The sequence below is a fragment of the Prionailurus bengalensis genome, chromosome B3 (assembly GCF_016509475.1).
Source record: "Prionailurus bengalensis isolate Pbe53 chromosome B3, Fcat_Pben_1.1_paternal_pri, whole genome shotgun sequence".
Lineage (NCBI taxonomy): Eukaryota > Metazoa > Chordata > Mammalia > Carnivora > Felidae > Prionailurus > Prionailurus bengalensis.
Genome location: NC_057355.1, coordinates 2569388 through 2589280, shown reverse-complemented (window position 1 = coordinate 2589280; position 19893 = coordinate 2569388). Strand labels below are relative to the sequence as shown.

The window sequence follows — 19893 nt, the reverse complement described above, 5'->3', positions numbered from 1 at the left end:
AGAGAAAGATGTAATATGTAAACCATTTTTTTTTTTTAGCTTCTGTAGAAAAGTGTAAAACCCCAGAGTTGTAAGAAAGAACTTCACAGCATTCGTGTGATGGTATTTAAGATAAGAATAGAATTTACGTGGGACACCCGAGTGGCTCAGTCGGTTGAGCGTCCGACTTCACCTCAGGTCATGATCTCACAGTTCGTGGGTTCGAGCCCCGTGTCGGGCTCTGTGCTGACGGCTCGGAGCCTGGAGCCTGCTTCGGATTCTGTGTCTCCCTCTCTCTCTGCCCCTCCTCTGCTCTCTCTCTCTCTCTCTGTCTCTCAAAAATAGGGGCGCCTGGGTGGCTCAGTCGGTTGAGCGTCCGACTTCACCTCAGGTCATGATCTCACAGTTCGTGGGTTCGAGCCCCGCGTCGGGCCCTGTTATGACAGTTCAGAGCCTGGAACCTGCTTCGGATTCCATGTCTCCCTCTCTCTCTGCCCCTCCCCCACTTGCACTGTGTCTCTTTCTCTCTCAAAAATAAATAAACGTTAAAAAAAATTTTTAAAAAGAAGAGGTTTCACGTGTGAATACTGTTTCTGGGCACACACGGGCAAATGTGAACTCTCCTCATTGAAAAATAAACAGAGATGGGGTGGGCCCACGAAAATATGCTTTACCCTCACAGAAGGAGACAGAACACTAAAAGAAAAAAAGCGGGAAGCAGAGGGCTTGTCCATTTTTAAGTCTGGTTTGGGGCCAGTCAAGGAAATGTCAAGGGAGAAATTGCTTTGCATTTTCAGAAAGAGGATTGTTAAAGGTCGTTACAAAGCAAGAAACGATGGGTCAAAAGATGAAAAGGACCATCAGTGAAATTGAAGGGGGGGTGTGGAATGAAGATAATTTTTTTTTAAGAGAGGATTTAAAAAGATCACCCATGGACCGAAGCAGGAACACGGCCAACCTGGCAGTTGGGCAGTAGGTCCACATACGACGAAGACGCTGTGTCCCATACCTGCTGTGCTCTGTTCGCTCAGCCCAGCCCCAGATGCTCCTGGGGCTTGCATCCGTTGACTGATGCAGTGTCTCTGCAGGGGTGTGGGGGAACCGCTCGCAGGAGGCTGTCCCACCCCCAGAGACAGCTCTGCTGGACTTTCTTCAAGTCCCCGAATATCCGGGTAAATACAATCTAAAAATCATTAGAGGAGAAACCGCAGCCAACGATTAAGTGGCTGCTTGACAAGGAATCTTTCCCAGCCTTGGAGAAAGTTCGATTTCCTTTTTCAGGTCTGAGGGCGGTGGATGCGTTTCGATGCGGTCCTGTGCAAAAATGCACGTCTGTCCTTGACAAAGCACACGAACCGAGAAGCCCAGGACGGCTCTATAATTTGTGTCTCAAGGGCATCCCACCCGGTGATCAGCTCCCCTTCGGAAGGGCTTCCGTGGGCCGGTGACAGTCCCCCCTTAGCTTCCCGCAGGAGCAACCGTCACGTGACCCCCAATGGAAATCTCAGGGTGTCTGCTCAGTCTCAAACTTACAGGCAGCTGTTGATGTCATGAGGAATTCACCACCACCAAGAACACGCACTCTCACGTCTCAACGAATTCAGCCGTGACTCGGAAAATTGGAAAACATCTATTTCCAGGGCGTCCACCCCGAATGACGTTTCCCAGACCCCAAAGGCATTTCTAGACTTCAGACAAAAGGCCTTAGACTCCCTAGAACAATCTCCCGGGCATGCAAACATGTCTCAAAAATGGAAATGTCTCTCTTGCAAAATGCAAAGGTGAAAGAAAACTTGCTGACCTCAAGAAGGGGGGGCTGGCATTGCCGATTCTGTGTGTCCCTCTCTCTCTCTCTGCCCGCCCCCCCCCCCATGCTCTGTCTCTGTCTCTCAAAAATAAAGAAACATTAAAAAAAGAGGCTTAGAGTAAGAAGCTTGTCTATGTTCACGCAAAGGAGTCCGGGAGAGGCAGCTGTAACATCTTATCTGTTTTTTTGTTTTTTCTGCACTTTGAGAAAAGTCAGATCTACAGAAATGTTGAGAGAACAGCACCACGGATATCGCTGACCCCCAACCTGGATTCACTAGTCGCTAACATTTGCTTTCTATCTATTTACTTTTCCCCCAACACCGTTTACAACTGTGTTTGAGAAATAATGACATGTTGCGCAGAAATATTTCAGCGTGATGTTAATAATCATCAGATTAAGATTTTCTTACATTTTATGCTTCTTAAGTGTGGCCACATCAATCGGCACGATAATGCTGGGCTGGAGAGAGGTTAAGAGGCTCCCTAGAGTTTCATAATAAGGAGGTAAGAATTGGAGGGGCGCCTGGGTGGCTCAGTCGGTTAAGCGTCCGACTTCGGCTCAGGTCACGATCTCACGGTCGTGGGTTCCAACCCCGCATCGAGCTCCGTGCTGACGGCTCAGAGCCTGGAGTCTGCTTCCGATTCTGTGTCTCCCTCTCTCTCTCTCTGCCTTTGTCTCTCTGTCTCTCTCAAAAATAAATAAACATTTAAAAAAAAAGAATCTTAAAAAAAAGTAAGATTATTGTTAGTCCCCTGGCTTTTTTTTTTTTTTTGGCATTTTTTGAGAGATCTTTACCTATAGGTATTATTTCTGAGCATTTCAAAGATTTTTTCTATCCTGCTTTTTCTGAAGCTGTCTGTGCAACTAACATTTTGATCGTTTTGTCTCCTCTTTGCATATATGTGTGTGTGTGTGTATTTATGTATTTATTTCTATATTTATATGTGTGTGTGTGTATTTGTGGTTTTTTGGAGTAGAGAGAGAGGTAATAGCAAATCTTGAGGTTCCATGGGGATTTATTAAAACAAATTAGTGCAAACCAGTGATTTGCTTTTCAGATTTATTGAGATCATTTTGCTTAACTGTATGGCGAAATAAAATGGATTAATCTGAACATATTACCTATTTTTAGTATCCAATCATATATTATGATAATTAGATAGGAAGAATTACTACTTTTGATGTGAATCATTCGTCGCAATTTTTGGACTAATTTTTCAAAAATGTTGATTTCTAAACGTTAAAAAAAATTTTAATGTGTATTTACGTTCGAGAGAGAAACAGAGCACGCGCAGGGGAGGGGCAAAGAGAGAGGGAGACACGGAATCCGAAGCAGGCTCCAGGCTCCCGGCCGTCCGCACAGAGCCCGACGTGGGGCTCGAACTCACAAACCGCGAGAGCACGACCTGAGCCCAAGTCGGTGCCGGACCGACTGAGACGCCCGGGCGCCCCTCTGAGCCTCTTTCTCGAGACGTAAACACGGAAAGCCCTAAGCCATGCCTTGCCTTCTCCCTAATTATTTGGTGGACACCAGTCATGGGGATGGGGACGAAGCACTGTGCAAACCACTGCGGCCCGTCTGGGCGCGAGGGGTCGCAGATGTGATCACTGGGGGGGGGGGGGGGGGGGGCACCTAATGAGCCCTGGCTCAGCCCGGCCCAGCCAGCCGCCTCTGCCGGCCCAGACTCCGGCCAATCGCGCTGCGGCAGGCGCCTTCGCATCACACACGCACAGCTGGCCTCCTCGCCGGGTGCCAGCTGCACGGTCGCAGTCCTGCTCCGGAGATCAGGAGGCAGGGCAAGGAGGGGCTCCCCCCGGGAGACCTCCGTGGCCCAGACCTCCCCCCCCCCGCTGCTTCCCTGGGACCCTGCCGGCCCCGGGGGGTCACTGGCAACGGCTCAGCCCCCATGAAGCCCGCCAGGGCGTCCCAGCGCCACAGAAGCATCCGGAGAAACACCGGCCAGCGCTGCCTGTACCAGGAGTCCCTGCTGCTCGGGTGAGTTGGTGTCCCCCACCCGCAGGGAGGAGGACGCAGGTGTGCTGAGGAAGGGAAGCCTGGGTCACCCCCAGCCTTGCCTGCGTCCGACCTGAGTGCCAAGACCCCGCTCCGTCCCCCTCTCCTTGAGAGTGGACTCCCAAACTCCTTTCTCTGGGCTCTCCACACCCGGGTTAGCCATCTCGACTCCATGCCCAGAGGGAGGCGACCGTACCTGCCGGCGGACCGGGGGACCCGAATTTGGCGTCCCCCAACCCGGCCGAACCCACGGGCGTGCGCCCTCTGTTTTCTGTCTGTTTACGCAATCTGCGATGTCAAGAGGGAGTGGGCAATACATCCATCATAATAAATAAGGTGCCTGTTGGCACAGGCTTCAGGCCAGGGAGAAGTGAGGGAGTGCCGTTGGAATCTGTTAAATATTTATAAAGGTATATTAAGACCTCCATCAGTTTGTTAAATATTTATAAAGGTATATCCAAACCTCCATCAGTTTGGAGAAATTGAAGGAAATCCTCCTGGGGGTAAATGAAAACCGTCGGAATTAGCGAAAAGCAAAAGAATGATTTTCTCTTTACTTCTAAGCGCATCATTGATCAAATTGCTGTCGCAGAAGACTCTTTTCCCTCCTCCTGAGAAGTCACCTCGGATTTAATTGTTAGGGGGAATAAGCGTTGCTACACGTTGACAAATTGTTCTCCTCCGGAGTCACCGTTTCCCTGAAAGACTTGCCCACGTAAATCCGCTTGGCTAAACTCTTGCTTAAAGAAATCGCTGACTGTCCTGCCTCTCCGTTTTAAAGAGGCAGGAACGCGGGGAGGGTCTCCGGATGACAACGTTGGGTTTCTCTTTATTTCACCTCCAGAGTTGGGGGACAAGGAGGAGCCCCGTCTTTAAAATTAGCTATTTCAATCAGCCTGAAATAGAAATTGTTTTGCCCACAACGATGGTGCTCTTCAGGAATTGTTCATAAGCACCCTCTTGTCTCTTGGTGTGATGTCTTCTGATAATAGATTTCACGCTGCGAAACCGTCTTCTTTTCCCGAGCCACTAAAGCCACAGGCTCCACTGCACGTATTTCGGTGGCTGCCAGGACCGCCACCTTCTCTCTCTTCCTCCCTGGGTCCCTCATCCCTCCACGCATAGAAACTTCATACAGATGACCCCGGGGCAGCGAGATGTGGAATGTACCCTGGGCAAGGTCCTTGCTGGAAGCAATTCTACTAATCAGATTTCCTCCTTAATGTCCTGATCCATTCAGCAAGTTGGACGACAGCTTTAATGCTGATGAAACAGGGGACAGCAATGATCCAGAACAAATCTTCCAGAATATTCAGTTCCAGAAAGATCTCATGGCAAACATTCGCTGCAGACCCTGGACCATGAGGCAGAAGCTGGGAGCACTGAGGTAGGGGCTTCCCTTCTCATTACTGATTATCGTCGGTGTGTTTTCCACGAGGCCGCCCGGTCCCACCCAAGGGGATGAGCACTGAGACCCACTTGACGGTGGTGACCAGGCGTTCCAGACGTGACTCTGAGAAGCCACGGGTGCCTCCAGGTGGCCAGTTCCTGTGTGTGTGTGTGTGTGTGTGTGTGCGTGTGTGCGCGTGCTGGTGGAGAATGTGTGGTTTTCTACCTCCCTTGCAAACGCTAGATCTTAGCATCGTGTGGAGACGTGAACAAAATGGCCAGACTCAGCAGAGACAAGTGTATGAGCCAGACTGAAAATAGACATTACTTTCACCGGCGTGGCCATGTGGACTCTTTTTTTATATATTTTCTACTTCTTTGTCTCCCGTATATGATCACACACACACACACACGCAGCCTGATTAAATGGTCTCATGTTACAAGGTCATGAGGGAGGTTATGATGCAGGCACAGAGCCAGGTTACCTTGAAATTTTTTTTTTTTCCTTAGGGAGGGGACCCTACCACGATGGGAGGGGCCCAGGATTTTTAACAGGCATTCTAGCAGATTCCGTCACATACTGAAGGTTAAGATTCACTGACCCCTGTTCCGGGGTTAAACGAGGTGAACCGGGCAAGTGACTCGCATTGTCTCTGGTCCCCGGCGGTCAGGCCCCACCAGTGAGGACTGATTGATGATGCCGATGCCCGGGAGCACAGCAGAGGGGGTTAATCGAATGGCCTTAATGAGCTCCCCTGACCTGTCAAGTGGACCTTCCCGGAGAAACAGACAGTAGCCCTGACCAGCAGGCACCCTGCGTGGACAGGATTAGAACCTTCTCAGTTCTAAGGAAGGAAGGAGGGAAGAAAGAAAGAAAGAGAGAGAGAGAGAGAGAGAGAGAAAGAAAGAAAGAGAAAGAAAGAAAGAAAGAAAGAAAGAGTCATGTGTTGTATCACAATTTTTAAAGTTATTTATTTATTTATTTATTTGGAGAGAAAGAGAGAGAGAGAGAGAGAGAGAGAGCTGGTGGGGGGTGGGGGGCAGAGAGAAAGAATCCCAAGCAGGCTCCATACCGTCAGCGCAGAGCCTGAGGCCGGGCTCCAATTCGGGAACTGTGAGATCACAACCTGACCTGAAATCAAGAATCAGACACTTAACGGACTGACTCACCCAGGCGCCCCTTCCCCCCCCCACCATTTTTTTTAAGTTTACTTATTTATTTTGAGAGCGTGCGCATGGGGAGAGGCAGAGAGAGAGAGAGAGGCACGTGTATCCGGATTTTTAAAAGTCGTACAGAAACGCTGTTAAGGATTGATGGCTGATGGTTAGTGGGAGGAAGTAGTAATTAGTAATCAGTAATTAATAACCATTAATTACCAGTAAGAGCCTAAGCCATTTTAACCTGCAGGCAGAGCGCAGCAAATGATAACTTTTCAGCCGATACACTTCCCGAGCCAAAGGGCAAAATCCGGGCCCTCCGCCCTGACGCCTGGCCAGCGGCCGGGCCACACGGCGCTGCCTGGGGCGGAGGCGGTCAGGCTCTCAGACAGGCTGGTCCTCCGAGCACCTCCATAGATCATCCCCTGGACCCGCGCGTCTCCTCCCTCGTCACCTTCAGGAGCTACCAGAGCGATGCATGCCTCCCTAATTGGACCCGCTGAGGCGTCTGGAAAGCACAGAGGCCACCGAAGCCTGACCGCGTGGGGACCCAGGGAGCGAGGCGGACGCGGAAAAGGGCAGGGGTCCCGGCTGGGTCTGGGGCAACAGCCACCTGTCGGGGAGGACGGGTCTGTTCACCTCGCAGGGAAGCCAGCGGCCGGCGCCCTAACGGGGCCAGGCTAGCTCGGTCCCCCCTGGTTCCTGAGTGCCCGGCCCACCCTGTCGCCCTCCGTTACTGTGGCTTTCGGTGTCTTTCACGCTATTAGAGAGGGGGTGACTTCCAGGACAACAACTCCGTTTCACGCGCCTGTGTGCCCCAGTCTGCTTGCCCCAAGGAAGTGTGCAGAAAATGTCTGCAGGAAGAAAATGATAAATGATTAGATGAGATAAATGATGTCACTTGTACAGGCCTCTATCTTTTAGGTGCTCTGCAGGGCCGGGCGTCAACCTTCACCCTTGCCTGCATTTCTGGTCCTGACCGGAATGAAGCCAGGGCGTTGGCTGGCGGGGCCGGGCTGATGGGGCGATCACAACAAGGGCACCGGGCTCCAGATCCCAGCAAATGCTCCAGTTCGGTCATGTTTCGCTCGGAAAAGGGAGTCAGCCAGTTCCTGGGGTCTCAGGGAGGGACTCAGGACCGGGGAGGGGGCCGCTAAACGGCTGTTGAGAGGCGTGTGCGAGACCTTCCTCACCAGCGAGCCGGGCAGACTGAAGGTCGAGGGGCTCTGAAGAGGCACCGAGCACAGTCAAGGGGAGGGGGCTGGTCATGGATAACGAGGGTCTCATCAGCGCAGCGTCAGACGAGGTGGCCTCGAAGGTGACCTTCATGCCCAAGAGTCCTCGACTCCCGTCCGCCCCATTAGTGCCAACGGGGATTGTCTAACCCCGCTGTTCATTTAGGTGTGGGTTTGACCGTCCATCCCGGGGACTTCGGTCCACTGCAGGGATGAATCATGTAGGTGGAGACATCGGGTCAACCCACCACACCGGTCAGCGTGTGTCAGTAGTTTGTTTGCGGGAGGGAAGACGCAGCGGTAGCCAGACACCCACGACCCCCTCCCTGAAGCGGGCTCTCCGAAACTAGGTCTGACCTTCAATTCCAGACGCGAGGGCTGCAGGGAGCGGCCGCCGAGGTTAAGCGAGGGGCCGAGGTGCTAGCACCCGCTGCCGGGACTTCCAATGCTCACGATTCCCGGCCAACAACCGGAATCAGGGGAGGGCTTTAAGAATTTCAGTTGTAGGGCGCCCAGGGGGGTAACACCCGTTAAGCGTCCAACTCTTGATCTCGGCTCAGGTCGTGATCTTGTGGTTCCTGAGTTCGAGCCCCATGCCGGGCTCTGAACCGACAGCCTGGAGCCTGCTTGGGATTCTCTCTCTGCCTCTCTCTCTGCCCCTCCCCTGCTCACACGCTCGCTCTCTCAAAATAGGTGCAATTTTTTAAAAAATGTTTAAAAAAAAGAAATTCAGTTGCAACTCATTTGGGCATTAGCTCATCATTTTCTGTAAATGTATCCTTTTAAATTGTTTTGCTTTGTTTTGTTTTGTTTTCCGGAATCTATTTGGTAAGGGAGCCCTCTGGTCGCTGGAAGCCAGGAAATGAACGGTTCGCGTGTTTTCATAGCCGGCTCCCTGCCGCAGTATCTTGTCCCTCACGTTTGGCCACCTGCTCCTGTCACGCTTTCACACGTTTCGCCACGATTCCAGCGGTGCCAAAATTGTGCTCACTGTCATCGCTCTCTTGTCTCAGGCGAGCGAAGGAGATTGTGCTGAAGTTCGAAGGGAGGCTGACCAGGACCCGAGGATACCAAGCGGCAGGTGCAGAGGTGAGAGCGTGTACGCATGGCGATCCCACCCCTCCCTGTGGCCTCGGGGCCAGGAAGGTGCGTGACACTGTGCTTGCCATTATGCATCGGCTGTGCGCATCAGTCGTTACAGCCGTAGAGCGATGCTGGTCCCTGGAGGGTCTGCATGTCCCAGAACTTGGACTCTAGTCCCTGGGGCCATCACTCGCCATTTGTACATGACCCTGGGTAAACCTGACTCATCCCAGAAAGGCTATCTTCCCTCGAGAGAATGATCTAGCATTTTTCCTGACTTCCTCCCATACGTGTAAGTTTTATTTACAGCGTGTCTTGTAATGGGAACGTTATAGATCTATCCCAGCTCTTATCTGAGAACTCAGTGCTATGGTTTTTGTTTGTTACTTTTCCCATTCAGCCCCTTAAAGCTAAACTTTAGTATCTAATCGCGATGATCTGTTTAGAGAGACACTGCGACCATTCCCATAAATGTTCAGAAGCCAAAGAAAAAAATCATCCTCGTATATAGTATCTTTTTCTAGAGCTCACATTTCAGTCCCTGAGTCTATAATTTTCACACAGAGTAATCACAGCGTACAAACGTGTTTTCACTTAAGCCCGTAACACAAGGATTTTTCCGTGTTGCTCTGAACGTTTCACACACGTTGTCTCCCGTGACAGACAAGTACATTAACTCAATTGGTTGTTTGTCTGCTGTTAAATTAACTTAATTTGTTATTTGTCTGCTGGTGTATATTTAAATTGCCTTTAATTTGTCATTATTACTAATAACCCTGCAAAGACTATCTTTGCACATAGTGCTTTTTCTACCCTTGAAAACTCCTCTCCTCGGATAAATGCCAGAACTATAATCATTGTAGAAAAGTAAAATTTGCTTTTTGGCTCTTGATAAGTATTTTTTTTCCTAAAGTTTATTTATTTACTTTGAGAGAGAGAAAAAGAGCGTGTGAGCAGGGAAGGGGCAGAGAGAGAGAGGGAGAGAGTCCCAAGCAGGCCCCGCACTGTCAGCACAGAGCCCCGTGCAGGGCTTGAACTCACAAACCGTGTGATCATGACCTGAGCTGAAATCAAGAGTTGGACACTTAACCCACTGAGCCATCCAGGTGCTCTGGCTCTTGATAAATATTAATAAATTATTTTCCAAAACCCTTGATAGTTCCCCTTGCCATGCATGACAAGTTTTCCTGCCTTCATATTTTTGCCAATATTGGATATTGTATTTTTTTAAGTTGGTTATATTTTAACAGATAAGAGTTGACAAATGCACTCTTTTCAGAGTCTCTGAAACAAACCAACAAAATCCTTAATGAAGTTTAAATTAAAGCTGGTCACGGAACACCTGGGTAGCTCCGTCGGTTGGGCGTCCAACTTCGGCTCCCAGTTGGTGGGTTCGAGCCCCGCGTCGGGCTCTGTGCCGACAGCTCGGAACCTGGAACCCGCTTCGGATTCTGTGTCTCCCTCCCTCTCTGCCCCTCCCCCACTTGTGCTCTGTCTCTCTCTGTCTCTCAAAAATAAATAAATGTAAAAAACCTTTTTTTAATTAAAGCTGGTCCTAAATTTTACTTAACTGAAAAATTAGATAGAGTCGCAAAGGGTCCTCAAGGCTCTGCCTTGGCTTTCTTCTTCCTTTGCACAGACTGTGCCTGAAAACTCTAATCTATTCCTAGGACGAAAATTACCCCTGAGTGCTTATGCCTGTCAGGCGATGATGGGGCTCATGCGATAAATACATTTAACAAAATTATCTTTTTAATGCTAAGCATATGTGCCGCCCGGCTCCCTCATTTTCCCTAAACAGATGGCCTGCGATGCAGTGGGAAGTCTCTTGGAAAATGCTAGAAGGTCCTGTTCAGACAACCTGTAATATATATGAGTGAAAAGCACAGCAACTTTTAGTCACAGTGACATCAGTAAGGATTAAAGGTGTAATTCGACCAGGGGCCGACTTACTAGACTCAGGGTTTCCAGAATGAGAAGGGGAACCAGAATTCCCAGCCTCACCTAGAGACGGGCTGCCCAAAGGTGCTCGGTGGCACCTTTGTAGGAGCAATGGCCCTGCAGAAAGGGGTTCGATCCAGTTCAGTTTAATCCACGTGCCACGCTTTGTCCCAGGCCCTGGGGTCATGTCCCGACTGGGTCACTTCCGCCTTCTGGGGGGTGCAGTAAAGTGTCAAGGATAGGTCCCCCTTTCGCGTGTCTTCTTCACACTTTGGTTCCTCCCCTCCCTGTTCGGAACAACATTCCTCCACCTTTTTATGTGTATTTCTTTTTTTTTTTATTTTGAGAGAGAGAGAGAGTGGGAGTGGGGGAGGGGCAGAGAGGGAGAAAGAATCCCAAAGTAGCCTCTGCACTGTCAGCACAGAGCTCAAGGTGGGGCTCGAACTCACAACCGTGAGATCATGACCCGAGCCGAAATCAAGAGTCGGCCGCTTAACCGACGGAGCCGCGCAGAAGCCCCTATAATTTTTTACACTGGAAATTTTGACATGAACCACGGAGGACCAGCACCCACTCCAGCTGCCGCGGGGAGAAAACAGAAGCCATCAAGCCCGCAGCCCATCTGTTTATAGTCCTTGGTTTGTCTGACGAAGATGCGACTGTTTTCCAAACAGTACGTTTTGTGTCACGGGCTACCCATTCTCCCGTGACTCCCGGCGCTGAGATCCGGTCACCGCTCCCAGGGGCTCCACCCTGTCCTGTCCTGGGAGTCCCGGCTGCAGAGCACAAGGCATCCTGGGGGGCCCTCCCCGCTGTCCGGCCTGTGTCCTCGCCCCCCTGGGTCTCCACCTGAGCCCGCTTACAGGCAGGCCCCCTTCAGTGCCAGCAGGTGTCCCTGTTTCTTACGGAAGCAAGGTCTGAGTGGGTGGGGCCTCCGGGACCCGAGAAGTCACTGCGGCAGGAGGGAGGACACCCAAGTCTCTCTGCCATCATTTCCCTGCTGTGACTTTGGTTTTCACGTGTGATTCTCAAGATTCCTTCTGGTTCTAATATTCTACGTCCTTTGTTTTTCACGCAATACCCACCAGGGAGGTCACCCTTCCCTGGAGCCTGCATGGCATGATTTGGCACCTGCCTATGATGGTATATAGGCTGATTGGCCTCCTGGAAGACCCTACTGCTTTCGCACACGTCCCCCTATAATCCGCTCTCCTCCGTGCAGGAGCCCGGGCAATCCTTGAAACAGTAAACTGTTTCCTTAAACTGTTCAAACTGTTTAAACTGTTTCCTTACTTAAAACATAGATAGATAGATAGATAGATAGATAGATGATTGATAGAGAGATAGATGATAGATAGATGGGTGGATGGATGGACGAATGGAGAGATGATAGATAGATAGATAGATGATTGATAGATGATTGATAGAGACATAGACGATATAGATAAATAGATGGGTGGATGGATGGAGAGATGATAGATGATAGAGAGACGATAGATGGATGGATGGATGGAGAGATGGTAGAGAGATAATAGATAGATAGATAGATAGATAGATAGATAGATAGATATAGATAAATAGATGGGTGGATGGATGGACAGATGATGGAGAGATGATAGATAGATAGATAGATAGATAGATGATTGATAGATGATTGATAGAGACATAGACGATATAGATAAATAGATGGGTGGATGGATGGAGAGATGATAGATGATAGAGAGACGATAGATGGATGGATGGATGGAGAGATGGTAGAGAGATAATAGATAGATAGATAGATAGATATAGATAAATAGATGGGTGGATGGATGGACAGATGATGGAGAGATGATAGATAGATAGATAGATGATTGATAGATGATTGATAGAGACATAGACGATATAGATAAATAGATGGGTGGATGGATGGAGAGATGATAGATGATAGAGAGACGATAGATGGATGGATGGATGGAGAGATGGTAGAGAGATAATAGATAGATAGATTGATAGATATAGATAAATAGATGGGTGGATGGATGGACAGATGATGGAGAGATGATAGATAGATAGATAGATAGATAGATGATTGATAGATGATTGATAGAGACATAGACGATATAGATAAATAGATGGGTGGATGGATGGAGAGATGATAGATGATAGAGAGACGATAGATGGATGGATGGATGGAGAGATAGTAGAGAGATAATAGATAGATAGATAGATAGATGATAGATAGACAGACAGAGAGACAGATAGTCATTCATTACACTTAGAGTTAAATCTCACTCCTTCACATGACCCAACTGATCTGGCCATTGCCTACCTGTTGGATCTACCCCACCTCCCCCCTTCCATCCTCTGCTGTAAAATGTCCAGCACGTGCTAACTCGCGGATTGCGTGCTGTCCTGCCCTCCTAGAGAGCTCCTCTACCGATTTATCATTTTCTGAAGTATTGATTTCTTTTCATTCAAGTCTCAGCTCAAGTATGACCTCTGCAGACAGACCTTTCCTGACCCCCTTGTTTAAAAGAGCTCGCTCCTCCAGTCCTAATGGACCACGTCCCACGGTGGCGTCGACTCTTTCGTTGCCTTCCCTCTATCTGGATGCAAGCTCGGCGCCAGCTGACGTCTTACGCGTCTTGTCGACTTGCATCCGCTGTACTAGAAACACACACAGTGCTCAGGACGCGCTCTGGATGAATGCATTTTTCCTAAACTAGCATTCATGTGGTTAGAACGCACTTATGCCAGGTGAACTTACAAGACTTCCCAAAGAGGCAAGAATGAGCTTATTTGGTACGGAGTCTTACCAGACTCAGTAACCCAGGCCCACAATTAAGACCCATTTCTTCCAAGTCTGGCTCCCGGTTTTGCTTTGTTTCGTTTTTGCTCTGCTCTTAAAATCTCAAATCATTTCAGAGTTTCAGGCTTTCCATGGAGATTTGATGCACACCATCAGAGAATCAGGTGTTTTTTCCCATGCCTTATGGAATCTTGGTCATAACAAATCACACGTTTCAAGGAAGCTCCCTTAGAAGGCTAGGGCAGACCGTCGTCACCAGAAGGAGCGTTGAGGGTCTGGCGGCCTTGAAGCTGAGTTCGGGGCCCCTGACTTATCACATGAGCACCAGAGGCGCGGAGGAGGAGGTTTTGCATCTCCCACTTAGAAAAATTGCTCTGCGTTAGTCTGTTTCATGCACTGAAATTCTCATTGGAAGAGTAACTCTGAATACCACTGATCAAAGCCCACTTCTTGGACCGATGAGGACCTTGAAAGAAAACGCCTTTCCCAGGAGCGCACGGTAGGGTAGCGGTTGAACTGGAGCTGGCATCAGGTCTGGGGCCCTCCTCCAGGGCTGCCTACACCGCAGGACTTCACCGCAGGCCAGAGACTCAGATGCTTTCCAACATCAAACCGTCCCCCGAGGATGTGTGAGCACCCTGCCTCTGCCTGCTGCAGGGACAACAGAGCGAAAGCTTTGGTCTTCGCCTCCATGCCAAAGGACATAAGCCACGGGGGGGGGGGGGGGGGGGAACAGAAGGGCAGCACGAGGTAGGATGAGCTGAGCGTGACGAGAATGTCGATGGCCGAGAAGTTTGCAGGGAGCAGGGTCTGCCTCTCTCCAGAGACCCTGTGCGGACGCATCACGGGCGTGGTTAGGTCTGAGCTGCGTCTTGGGTCATGAACAGAAGACCAACAATTACAACGTCTGGTGAAACTCGAACAGATTTGCGTTTCACGTGTCTGGCCTTGGCAGGCACAACCCGAACGGCACGATCGTGCGTTCAAGCATCAGGACCTCGCGCTGTCTCAGACTTCAGAATCCTATAATTGCATTTGGAGCCCTTCTTTCCGCGGTGATATCATTTGCTTCCAACACAAGCCCGGATTGTTTGTGTGTTAAAATGGACAGCCTGCCAACATTGTGAGGGAGCGGCCGGAGTCCCGGCGCGCTGTGCTTTATTCTCCTCAGAGGAAAGAGAGAGAGGAAAAAAAAAAAGAGAGAGAGAGAGCTTGAACTCTTGGCAGTTGCCTCTTAAACACACAAGACGAATTTGCAGATCTCCCCGCTGGCGGCCTCTGCCAGGAGAGAGGGCAGGAGACCAGCACAGGTGCGGGACAGGAGGCACACGGCGGGCAGGGCTCGTGCTCGGCGTATGTTCTAGACTCTCATCCTCCAAGCGGGGAATTGTGGTCACCGGGGCAGTTTGCTGGCCATGCGGACTCCTGGGCCCCAGCCCCAGAGTGGACATCACTCCTCAAGTGATTTCCACTGTTGTTAGTCCCCAGGGCGGGAACGGTAGGAATAAGACAGCCTGTGACCCTGGACCATACGCACGTCGATACAGACGCCGCAGCTCAGGTCCCAAGCAGGTGTCGTCACCCTACCAAGAGCGGACGGGGGCTGCTCTGGTCCTAGTGTGGCCTCAAGTCCTATGACGTCATAATCACAGGCGTGTCTGGGAACCTCTCCTCCACCAGGGACCTTAGCGTCACGATGTCACTGCCATCCTGACAAATGCGAAGCCCGCTAACCCTGCTCCCTCCTTTCCAGCTCTGGCGGAAATTTGCTCGCGGGGCCTGTAACTTCATGGTCACCTTCATCCCCTGGGAAATGAGGATAAAGAAAATCGAGAGTAAGTGTGGGCGCTCGGGGGGTGGGGGGTGGGGGGCAGCGGGGAGGCCCTGCCAGCGGCCAGACGACAGCGTGGCCCGAGAAGGGGCTCTGTGTCCTGGTCCTCGCCCTGCGCGTGGTGAGGCGCCGGGCTGGACGCGGGACAGTGGAGACGGAAGGCATCTGTCCGCCGCTTCCCCGGACGACAGCCGTCCCACATTCGCTGCGGCTCACGGGTCGTTCGTGACTCGGACCCGACACAGACCCAGAAGGAGCAGGTGGAAAACTGCACAAGGTTGATGTGAGCATTTGCCAAACCAAAACTCAGAAATCTGCATTTTCTTAGGGGTGAGTGGCACCATTTAGAAAGCGTATTCTAAACTCGTTCACACAACACACAGACATAACACAGAGCACACGATGCCAGGAACAAACTCAACAGTGGGTCTGAAATGAAGGAAGCGGTAAAATTGGGCCACCACGTATCTCAAGAGTCTTGTGAGAGGCACAGGTGACTTCATGTTTGGAAGATGTGGGCCTTCTTGACGTCACTTTACAGGTTTCCAGCAATTGCGGCAAAAACCTCAACGCAGGTTTTTAATTTTCTGTACTCAACAAGATGATCGTGAAACGTATATGGAAGAAAACCACCCGGAAGACGCGTCGAAAAAAATTCTTTTGACGATGCACATGAGCTTGCGTAACCAAAGGGTTCAAGGACGTGAGGAACACTACCGCCCTTGAATCCGTAGCACAGCACTGCAGATACACCGGATTCTTACAGAGTTCTGTTAGATCCTCCACTTAAAGTCCCATTAGCTATTAAACATAAAATAGGGAAACCACGAAAGAATTAAGAGAGAGCGTGTGATCTCCGAATGGATCAGGACAGAAGCCCGTCCAATCCCGAAGGTGAAGAAGGAAACCATCAAGGAAGAGAGGGCTGCATTTGGTCACCTATAAAGGCAACCTACATCCTTGAGACAGCAAAGCTGAGAGTCAAAGGGAGAAAAGCCCATTTTCGGCATTTCAGTGGAATTTAGCACCGGCACACGCGATGGGCGGGACTGCCCACTGGGAAGGCGTCTCCGGGGGAAAGTTAAAATTTGTAGCAAAAACCTTCATGCTGTTTGTGCCCTTCGATAAAACTCCCCCATCCCTTAACGGCCGAAGAAACGAGAGCCACGACAAAATCAGCGCGCAGGCGGACGAAGTCGGTGCCCCACCCGGATTCTCGACTTGGCTGGTCCAGCTCTTCCCAGCAGCTCTGGGTGTGGCTGCTGTGACTCACGGCTGCCCCTCCCCACCAAACCCTCCACCCCACCCCCCACCCCAGGTCTCCGGAGCGCCGCCCTGGGCCAACACTGTTCCAGATGCGGGGCACACTTCACCTGCCCCAGCCGAGGGCCCAGAGGCCGTGATGGACGAAGTCCAGCTCCTTGTGCCAAGTGGGGCCAACCCACCGTGTTGTGCAATCTGCCTTCCAGGATCCGCGGGGGATCGGCGGAAGCCAGGCTCCAGCACCGTATCCTTGCTTGGCCCTTTCCCCTGACCTGCCCTGACCCCCACACTCCCTTTCTCCAGAGAGCACTTGCCCAGTGTGCCCTGACCTTGGACAGAAATGGTCTATGGCAGACTTATTCACGCCAGTGAATCCCCCACCAAGTGAAAAGTCAGAAACTTCCGAAATGGCCGGGAGTGGGGCGAGGTTAAGTAAACTACGGAAAATTCAGCTGACGAAGCAATACAATTTATTTCATGGAAGAATTTTTTTTTTTGCGTGAGAAAATGCTGATAATAATTAATAACTCAAGATGCATGTTGTAGACAGATGCCAATTTTATACAAAAAATCTATACGTGGAGAATAATAATGAGGGGTCACAGGAAAAGCTTGTTAGAAACTCTAATGGTAATTAAAAAAATTTTTTAACGTTTATTTATTATTGAGAGACAGAGACAGAGCATGAGCCTGGGAGGGGCAGAGAGAGAGAGAGAGAGACACAGAATCTGAAGCAGGCCTCAGGATCCGAGCTGTCAGCACAGAGCCCGATGCGGGGCTCGAACTCACAAACCGCGAGATCATGACCTGAGCCGAAGTCGGATGCTTAATCGACTGAGCCACCCAGGCGCCCCAGAAACTCTAATAGTAATTTTAATTTAGTGTTCTAGAATAGGTAATGTTTTTTTTTTTCTTTGTGATGTTTTGTGTTTTCCTATTTATTGTGACCAACGTAAACTAAATTTGAAATACAAATTCAGGGGATTTTTTTTAAGTATGGTACAAATCACACACACCCTTATCTTCTTAATAGAAATTAGGTTTTGAATACACTTTTTATTTGGAATAAAATATATAGGAAAGTGCAGGTATATAGGAGAGTTGTAAGGAGTTTCTATAATTCCTTTACCCAGTTTTCCCTAATGTTAACATCTAGCCAATTGCTATATATCTTGAAATTGAGACAAAAGAATTCTAAGAAAAATCCTGGGAATTCTCAAAACTATAACAAATGAAATATATATATATCAAATTCTCAAAAGATGTTGATTCTTTTTTTAAAAGAGTTGGGTTTTTTTAATTTTATTTTTATAAGGAGAGCACATGAACAGGGGAGAGGAACAGAGGGAGAGAGAGAATCCCACGCAGGCTCCCAGTGCAAAGCCAGATGCGGGACTCGATCTCACCACCCTGGGATTATGACCTGAGGAGAAGTCAAGAGTCAGACCCTCAACCGACTGAGCCACCCGGGCTCCTCTCAAAAGATGCGGATGTTCTTCTGAACATACATGAAATGTTGTAAATTTGACGAGTATTTCAGAAGTATTTTGACATAATGAATTTGAAGTATAATGACATAATGAATACGTCATTAGGGAACTTATGAAATTAGGGATTTTTTGTGTGTGCTTATAACTGGAAATACCAGGGAACATCTAGACCCACGTAAATGACTATTTTGGGAGAACACCCCAGTTGGCCTTCTTGGTCTGTGCCCCGATACACGAACAACAGCAACGTTGCTTACAGAGAACTTTGCACCATGAGGGTTTTATACTGTTCATCCTGTTTATACTGTTTTGTTTTTTGGTTTTTGGTTTTTGTGTGCGTGTGGGGGTTTTTTTGTTTGTTTGTCTTGGGTTTTTTGGGTTTTTTTCTTAATCGTTCTTATTATCTTGTCCTTCTTTAGGTCATTTTGGATCTGGTGTTGCCTCCTATTTCATATTCTTGAGATGGTTATTTGGAATTAATATTGTGCTCACAATTATGACAGGTGCTTTTATCGTCATTCCAGAGGTAAGAACTAGCCCAGGAGAGATAAAAATGCCAGTCGTTAAAAACAAGAGATGTCAGAGCAGTTCCATAACACGACTCCCCTCATCATCCTTGTATTCAAGCAAACTTTTTCTGTGGAGGGCCAGCTAGTAAATAGCTCGGGCTTTGCGGGGCCACGCGGTCCCTGTCACACCCCTTCTGTCTGCCCCGCGGTGTGGAAGTGGCCACGGACGGCACATGAACAGTGTGGCTGTGTTCCAGTAGAATTCTAATTTTTTTTAATTTTTTTGCTGTTTGTTTATTTTGGAGAGAGCGAGAGTGAGCAGGGGAGGGGCAGAGAGAGAGGGAGACACAGAATCCGAAGCAGGCTCCGGGCTCCGAGCGGTCAGCACAGAGCCCTGATGCGGGGCTTGAATCCATGAACCTCAAGATCACGACCTGAGCGGAAGTCGGACGCTCAACCGACTGAACCACCCAGGCGCCCCCAGTCGAATTCTATTTATGGATACTGAAATTTGACTTTCAGATCGTTCTTAAGTGTCACAATGTATCATTCTTCTTTTAATTCTTTTCCAACCATTTAAAAATGCAAAAACGCTTCTTAGCTCTTAGGCTGTTCAAAAAGAGGTGACAGGCCAGATTCGGCTTCTGGGCCAGGGTGCAGACACTGTTCAAATAAAACCCACTTCTCAACTAACGTTTGTCCTCCCAAAGTAAACGGGGTTATTTTCCGTGCCATCAAAGAAACCCGGTGACCTCAGAAACCCATCTGTAGAGGCCCCGTCCAGCCCAGCGACAGACTACCCGGGCGGGCTGATCAAGCAAAGAGAAGATCTGCCCACCCAGGGTTACCTCTCCATCAGTGAGAATCAACAGAAACCCAGCCCCTAGAGATCTCACACGTGCAACGCCTTCACAGGCCGTGGGGATCGGCCACCCCTTTTCTTCTGGTCCCCTCCCCTCACTGAGGACCCCATGGCGTCCTGTTCTCTCCCACCAGCTCATTGCGGGCCAGCCCTTCGGAAGCACGGACAGCAAGACGATCCCCAAGGAGAGTGTGATGTCTGCCCAAGACCTGGACACCGTCTGGTCCCTGGGGGTGAGGTGGAGGCTGGGTCGCACTCTCATCTTGAGGGAGGGCTGAACGGGGGCCACGGTTCTGGAGCCCGGAAGTGACGCTGAGTGTTGTCTCTTTGCAGGGTTATCTACAGTACTCTGTCCTCTTCTATGGCTATTACGGCAGGGAGAGAAGGATCGGGAGAGCGGGCTACCGGCTGCCCCTGGCGTACTTCCTGGTGGGCATGGCTGTGTTTGCTTACAGCTTCATCATCCTCTTAAAAAAGTATGGCTGCTCAGTTTCTCCAAATACATGCCAAGAGTGATACGTGTGATCGCCAGCTGGCC

General features: G+C 49.8%; 1 protein-coding gene across 1 annotated transcript in view; it reads left to right on the top strand.

Moving 5' to 3' along the window:
* The first annotated feature begins 3484 nt into the window (after nucleotides 1-3484).
* The window catches only part of TMC3 (transmembrane channel like 3), a 41776-nt gene continuing 25367 nt past the window's right edge, over nucleotides 3485-19893 (top strand). Inside the window, exons 1-7 of the mRNA XM_043554616.1 lie at nucleotides 3485-3785; nucleotides 5044-5190; nucleotides 8599-8674; nucleotides 15154-15235; nucleotides 18404-18510; nucleotides 19490-19588; nucleotides 19689-19831. Coding sequence (XP_043410551.1) covers nucleotides 3697-3785; nucleotides 5044-5190; nucleotides 8599-8674; nucleotides 15154-15235; nucleotides 18404-18510; nucleotides 19490-19588; nucleotides 19689-19831 — 743 coding nt within the window. The 5' untranslated portion in view covers nucleotides 3485-3696. The remainder of the gene's footprint in view (nucleotides 3786-5043; nucleotides 5191-8598; nucleotides 8675-15153; nucleotides 15236-18403; nucleotides 18511-19489; nucleotides 19589-19688; nucleotides 19832-19893) is intronic.